At 34.1% G+C, this 7831-nt stretch overlaps 1 protein-coding gene across 2 annotated transcripts; it reads right to left on the bottom strand.

Annotated features, from left to right (window-relative positions):
* Positions 1–95: 95 nt before the first annotated feature.
* On the bottom strand, positions 96–7753 carry LOC125663844 (uncharacterized). Of its 2 annotated transcripts, none has more exons than XM_048896243.2 (8): positions 7623–7733; positions 6111–6381; positions 5668–5767; positions 5370–5518; positions 4986–5082; positions 3200–3364; positions 390–460; positions 96–259 (listed from the first exon to the last, which is right to left on the bottom strand). In XM_048896243.2, exons 2-8 carry the CDS (start codon positions 6281–6283, stop codon positions 196–198), a joined length of 819 nt encoding a protein of 272 aa, XP_048752200.2. In that variant the 5' UTR covers positions 6284–6381; positions 7623–7733; the 3' UTR covers positions 96–195. The 2 variants fall into 2 exon arrangements, 1 of the variants encoding a protein (XP_048752200.2); XR_008800355.1 differs by lacking the exon at positions 96–259 and adding an exon at positions 4711–4804 and having other exon boundaries at positions 413–460; positions 7623–7753.
* Positions 7754–7831: the final 78 nt, after the last annotated feature.

Below are 7831 nucleotides of genomic sequence, written 5' to 3'. Positions count from 1 at the left end.
TTATTTCCTTCTAACTGGACTGTTGGGAAATAAAATAATAAAGCCCAAATATTAAACGATAAAACAATGTCAATTATAAAACACAACAAATGGCATTTTCCTTATATTTGAATTTATTTTTTAAAAAGTAATAAAACAGGCAAAAATAAGAAACAAGTTAAGCAATCAAACAATGAGAAAATATGAATGCTGTCTTTAATTGTCAGAGCCCTCATTCTTTCGTAATTTCTTCTGTAGCTCTTTTATTTCGTTCTCAAGTCTGAAATGCGTTTGAGAAATACTTCAGTGTACAATCTTGTTTAAAATACATGTGGAATAATTGAGAATACAAACTTTTATCAATGTATATATTTTTTGGTATTTCACACAAGCCTGCGAGTGGGCATTACCTTAGTACCTCCAGCTGACACTGTTTTTCGGTTTCTTGTCTGGTCAAATGGGCTACCTCTATCATGCTGTACTGTAATAGACAAGATATCTACAGTAATACCCACTTACAACAAACATGCTTATAATGAATTCCCACTTACAGTAAAACCCACTTACAACAAACATGCTTATAATGAATCCACACTTACAGTAAAACCCACTTACAACAAACATGCTTATAATGAATTCACACTTACAGTAAAACCCACTTACAACAAACATGCTTATAATGAATTCACACTTATAATGAATTCACACTTATGGTAAAACCCACTTACAACAAACATGCTTATAATGAATTCACACTTACAGTAAAACCCACTTACAACAAACATGCTTATAATTAATTCCCACTTACAGTAAAACCCACTTACAACAAACATGCTTATAATGAATTCACACTTATAATGAATTCACACTTACGGTAAAACCCACTTACAACAAACATGCTTATAATGAATTCACACTTATAATGAATTCACACTTCTAATGAATTCAAACTTATAATGAATTCACACTTACAGTAAAACACACCTACAACAAACATGCTTATAATGAATTCACACTCATTGCAAAGTTATATCTATTCCCCTATGAGAGGAAAATACCGAAAATTTTACTGCCCATAACAAAGTGTGGTTATAACAAACAGTTTTTTGCTGGCCCTGCATGTTCACTATAACTGTGTTTTAGTGTAGAGACTTGTTTGCTGTATTTTACACATGCATATAATCACGTGCATTTGAATTACCCAGGGACATTAATCACATTACATCTTAAAAGAAGTATTACTTCATAAAATGTCATTAATTTTTAAGTGAAATATTTTGATTAGAACTTAAATAATCATTGCCATCCACAAGAACATTTGTGTCCCATCAACTGAATTCAGACCGTGTAAATCTGGGTGAATCTTTCATCTGCGAAACAAGTGCACTTCTAGAATAGTGCATGCATAATTAGGAAAGAACTGACTTCACTAGGGATGTAATTCTGACGTAATTCATTTCAGTTTGCAACAAATTTTCTTAAATAGGTGATATGTATAAAACTAATTCTAAGTATAAGAAGTGAATGATAAATATACATGTACCATGTATTATATGGATTTAATTTTATATCGATAAATCTTATTATTGTACACCTGAAGCGTGTTAAAACATAAAAGCTCAAAATGCCACACATGTGAATTCACCATCATTTTCTTTAAATAAAATCAATTTCTCTAAGCGGTTTAGCATAGTAAAGAATGGTCCACATGCATTGCCCAAAATCAAACTGAGATGTTTGAATTTTATAAATGCAGTCGTAATGTTGTAATCACACAAAATATAGTGTGGTCCATTTGAAAAGCTTGCATATTTGACACATTTCAAGGAGAGAGTAAAATGATAACTTGTGGCATCATATTCCAAAGTAAAGATAAATCAAGGGAAGTTTCCTGACTATTTACTATAGTACATGTACAATTAAGAGCTTCCCTCCACTCTGTCTCACTGTTACCATGAGAATTCTGGGAAATATTTCAATTCCAGGGCCAGAAATGCCTGTTGATGCACTGAATTAGGTGTAAATAAAATAGTTGTCTGGTTCCAGTTTCCAGACCTCTCCTATTTTTCAATCTCAGACCCTATTTTGTTTTTAAGATCACGATCCATTTATCGTAATTAAATCACGTGTCCCTGGTTACCCTAAAATGTTGACACTAAGAAATTTAAGATTTCAAAAAGTGTGAATGGTATTGTAGTTTTTATATGCCCGTCTTTAGATGGGACGTATTATGGTACAGCGATGTCTGTCCGTCCGTTCGGGGTTTTCTCTTTATAATTTCATTTCCCTTTCACATATCATGCTGAAACTTGCTGTATAGCTTCTTTGTGGGTCACTCTAGATCATACTGCAATTTTGATCCATTTCGACCTTTTTACCAGGAGTTTTGCCCCTTTATTTGGAAATAATTATTATATGGAGGGTACATAATTTGTCCGCCCTACTCCTCCCACAGTTTTCAAGTGAGAGCCTTCTTATTTTGTGGAGTGTTTGTATGGGTATTGAAGATGTGCATGTGGGATGGATTTTGATTTTCTTCCATTTTTGAAAAAATTACAGGTTGTTGAACTTGGTCCATTTTGAGAAAATCTCGATTTTTAAGCCAAGACCCTTTGTTCATATGAAAGTTTGTCACAGCCTCATGATGGCTGATACTACCTGAAGCAAAGTTATACAAATTATAGCACAAGAAAAAACCCTATGTAAGCATTTCACAGGCGTATTATGTACCGTTTGCGGTACTCTTGTTATTGACATTTACACAACATATTAATATCGTGCATGGTTTTCATCATCGTCGAATACCCATGGCTGATCTCGTCTTCTACTCATCATGATGAATAGAAGACTACTCATCACGATGAATAGAAGACTACTCATCACGATGAATAGAAGACTACTCATCACGATGAATAGAAGACTACTCATCACGATGAATAGAAGACTACTCATCACGATGAATAGAAGACTACTCATCACGATGAATAGAAGACTACTCATCATGATGAGTAGAAGACGAGATCAGCCATAGGTATCCGACTATTGGTTTTCATTTATCACCAAATATCCACTGGAGTTACTGACCTTTTTCCTACCTTGTCCACCAAAATAAAAAATCCAACCTACCTACCCTATTTCTGAAAAGCATGTAATAGAGATCACACAATTAAATTTTTTGTCCAATAATACAACATGCATGTACACAGACAGACGTTCGGACCTGTATTAAGCTGGCTTGTCTTCTGAAATACACCATCCCTTCCTCGTCTGCGTGGAATGGATGCATACTGACAAGTGTTCCACAGGATACGTCTGCATTCCTAGGGTCTGAGGGATCCCAGGGCTTGATGGTGATTTCTACTACATAGTCTGTGGCAAGTGTTCCCTTCAAAAAAAGTTATACCCTATCACCTGAAAAGTTGTACCATCTTATGTAAGGGGGGGGGGGGGGTAAATCTCCTCAAAGGTCAGCAATATATTTAGTTCGGAGTTAATACAGTCAAATTCACTTATATTGAAGTCACCAATATTGAACTATCCATTATACTAAAGTTACATTATTTATGTAAATTAACATTGGTTGTCATGAACTTTGAATATAATGAACAATTCAGACCGGTTCCCTGAATTTCAATATAATTATTCAGAGTAGACTGTACAAAAACCAAGTTAAACTTTTTGATAACTGACACAAGCAATTATATCACTTGGGTTCAAATTTACTATGAAAGACTCTTTAATAGTGAATTCAAACTTGAGTGTACACATTTACATTTGTAAACTTATCATAAAGTTGTACTGGTGCAGAGATTCTTAGTTACATCAAAGTACAATTGAGATTTTTAAAATGTGTTTCTTTCCCCCACCCATTCTACATCAGTTAGTACTAGAGTACTGCACATAGTGATTTTTCACACAACAAGTCTTCAATTTGCTTCCTCATATAAACATCATCAATCCAAATGCCATGTACAAATGTAGGAAATTCATAAAATTTACAAATTTAAGATAACTATAAAACTTCTCTATGACAAAAACTTTGATTTCTACTATATATATTTCCCATTTCAGTAGATATATCGCAAGTAATATACTTTGCCAATGAATGTATATGTATAATCAAAAGTCTTCACTTCCTCTTAAGGAGAAATAGCACAGCAGAGAAATCTTATTGACCTTACTTGGTTAAAAAATGCAGTTTTAGTAGAAAGTAATAAAAAAAGGTAAAACCCCTGCTGGACTTGAACCCAAAATCTACAGATCAGCAGTCAACACATTAACCAACTGAGCTACCCAGGTTGGCAATCAAATTTAAAAGGAATATACAAGCATTGCTGATATTATTTTATATTTTCATTCATGTTTTAAACACAAGTCAGCCATTGTGACAATGTGTTATTCCTCCTTAAAATTAAAGTGGGATTTTTGTGCAAAAGATCCCAGATTATACAACAATAACACACTGTAGACTGGCAAATTAACATGCTGGTTTTCATTTCACTATGTTCACCATTTATCACTTTCCCTCAAAATTTACCCATAGTGAATTATATTTTTAAAAATATTTCAATGCTTTTGTAATTGAAATTTAAAAGAATTTCCTATAACGTGAAATTAAAACTATCACCATTGTGCCCCTGTAACAAATTCGAAATTTTAGCCCCTTGGAATTAAAGCACCTTACGGTAGTTTTCATGTTGTTTTTCAGTAATATAATGTTGTGTCACTTGCCTCGATGGGGTCCAGCATCATTTAAGTTAACACAATAACTTAAATTATCAGTTTTTTCCACTTCAACATCTTCTTTTCTCGATTGCAGTGGTATCTGCACTATTCCAAAAAGTCAGAGAGAAAATGTTGTTAGTACAACTAAGAGCTTTCCTCCACTCACCGTTGTTAGTACTTCTGTGTTTTAGTAGCTATACTGAAAGTGACTTCACACCAACAGTACAAAGCCTGCCCTCAACTCCACCCCCTCCCACTTCTGTTAGTACCATAGTACTTACACAGCTGTACTGAGAGAATGACTCTTTATCACACCAGCAGTAGAGATGAGTACGAAAATGATGTGGGCGTTTCCTCTCCTCCAACCCATAACCCTCTCTACAATTATAAACACAGAGTACAGACAATGTAATGTAAAATGTGACATAACCCTCTCTACAATTACAAACACAGGGTACAGACAATATAATGTAAAATGTGACATGGAAAACTATATTAATGTTTTTATTATCTACATGGATACCTTTCTCAGTTTTCCTTTAAATTCATTCATGAACAGAGAATTTGAAGCATTCTAAAGACCAGCAAAATGATGTCTTACTTAATTCTAAAGTTTTAATTAATTGAACATTTGGAAACTCTGTAAGTGGGCCAATTGATCTTACCCCAGGTCAGACACACATTGCAGATATCTCTCTTCTTCTGTGCAATCTTCCTGTACCACAGGGACAAACTTGACTTTGTACCTGTGAGGGGCCACATGAGGGGTGTACCGTGACATTAAGTCATCCAAACTCCCTACCACGTGGTCTTTCTACAAAATTATCAAAGAATACCCAAACTCTTACAGTGCACAGTTCTACTATATGTTAAGCAATTCTTTTGTTTCTAATTAATTACATTCTAAACAAATATTGTTTGGTATATGAACAGATACGAGGTGAAGACTAATTCATTTTCTACCTGGTATTGGGTCAATGTCAGACCACGGACACATCCTGAATCTATAATACCAAGATAAGTTGTCCCGCCTTTTCCTGTGTTGATAAACCCATTCAGAGCCCTGAAAAAGCCAGTGAGAGTTGAGACCCCAATTCTTTTTGACACTAATTCTTCTATTTAGTATACAATATATTATATTTAATATAAAATTATTATAATATAATATTATATATTAAAATATTATAATATAATATAAAACTGAATATTAACACTGAAAATCTTCATGGGCATGCATATAAAAAAGATGCATTACTATGATACTGACAGATTATTTTTAGCAACTACATAGAATTAACAACTTTATAGTCTTTAAGCTTAATAATATACTTTTGACAATTACTCAAGCCCTTCAATATAGAAATAATTGGAAAATCTTGCTACTTAGTCCTCTCCACATTTAATACCTAGATACAGCCCTTCTGGATGCTCTGTCTTTATTTGTTTCTTTGGTCCATGGAGGTAATTCTTCCACTGACAAATTCCTGTGACCTTTGAACTCATGATACATGTCCTCTTCGAATGGGACCACTGAGTCTCTGATGTAGTACTGTAACAGCTTTGGTTTGGACTGAGCCATGTCCCCTTTGTCTATGTGGCGCTTTAGGCCGTATACCTTACCCTCCTCCTCACTGGTGCACAACTACATGCACAATTGCACATGTAGCCAAGATTATCCTGAATTAAATATTCATTCAATTATTCATTGCAAAGTATCATTTTGAGGAGTATGGGTTGTTTCGTCACTAAAGACGTTTCTTCCCAAAAGACATTTCACCCTTGGACGGTTCACCCCTAAGGACTTTTCGATTCAAGACTTTGCATCTTTGTATTATAAGTATTCGTTGATAATTAATATATTGTCTGTTGTTCAAAGAATGCTTTCCTTATTTTGTAGAGTAATCGATGTCTATCATGATGATCATCGCACATTGATACTGATTAATCTACAAATGGTTTTAGTGTAACTGTTTGCGTTATGGGTGACACTTTTAAACAAATTATTGTTTAACATCCCACTCGAGAATTTATCATTCATATGGAGACGTCTGATTAGGGTATTGAAAACAATTAAGACTTTAAAGTAAAACTAAATAGTGAACATTGAAATTAAACATGTGAAATTTCTTACGATAGCATTGCCTTGAAAGAAAATAAACATGCAATCATCTTAAACAGGGAGTGAAGTCAACTCGTACCAATAGGTCAACTCGTACCCAAAATGCAAAAGTCAACTCGTACCTAAGAATCTGGTTACGAGTTGACTCCTCCTCTTCAATTGATGACAACTCGTACCTAAGCGATTTGTCACTTATATGTGCATAGATATATTGCATTATGGGCAGATTCTTGGGTACGAGTTGACTTTTGCCTTTGGGTACAAGTTGACCTATTGGGTACGAGTTGACCTGGGTACGAGTCGGTCAGGGTACGAGTTGAGAAATCTTAAACAGTGTTAAAATGCTGCATAATACAGTACTTGGCAATAAGTAAGTTCCAAAAGAAAATTTCCACTATATATTTCATACAAAACCATATATTTGCAAACAATTTTTCTGAACGCATTTCTTTATCAATTTTGATGAAATAAAAAACATTGATCTCAGAAGTATTCACAGTATCATCTAATAATTTCAGAATAATTCTACAATAAACTATTCTAAAGATATGACAATGTTAATACGAAGTTGAATTTGAGAGTACTTATTCTTAATATAAGTATGTGTAATTTAGGAATTTAAAAAAAACTTAACATTATGAATAAAATGTTATCTCTCTGCAATATTGTACATCTACTGTACTTTTGTAAAATGTCCGACGTTTCGCACCACAATTGCACATTGAAATGGGGGCAAACCGTCTTTCAGGTCGAAATGTTCAGTTACATTTTGATAACATCAACAAAAACCCGTACTTACATATAAAAACAGTCTACACACTTTTGTTTGCTACAAGTAACAAGGGCATACTGAAATGAAGACGCCGTTTTCGAGAATCGTTCCCCGCTATGAAGACTAAAGATATAAAGAAGCCCGATCCCGACTTGAAACCGAAATACAACTGTTCTTTTATTGAGCCAAACTTCTTTGTCTAATCCCGTTAGCTTTAAGCTTGGGAAGATAGCGTT

Source organism: Ostrea edulis, chromosome 1, assembly GCF_947568905.1.
Source record: "Ostrea edulis chromosome 1, xbOstEdul1.1, whole genome shotgun sequence".
In the NCBI taxonomy this organism is placed as follows: Eukaryota; Metazoa; Mollusca; class Bivalvia; order Ostreida; family Ostreidae; genus Ostrea; species Ostrea edulis.
The sequence above is the reverse complement of the archived record's forward strand: the minus strand, read 5'-3'. Positions and strand labels throughout refer to the sequence as shown.

Excerpts from the sequence above, each read along its gene's own strand:
- LOC125663844 (XM_048896243.2), bottom strand. The coding sequence starts at position 6,283 with ATGGCTCAGTCCAAACCAAAGCTGTTACAGTACTACATCAGAGACTCA. Across the intron at positions 5,768-6,110 it reads TCCAGAAGGGCTGTATCTAG|GGCTCTGAATGGGTTTATCA; the intron begins GTATTAAATGTG and ends TGGCTTTTTCAG. Across the intron at positions 5,083-5,369 it reads CAATGTGTGTCTGACCTGGG|AGAGGGTTATGGGTTGGAGG; the intron begins GTAAGATCAATT and ends TTATAATTGTAG.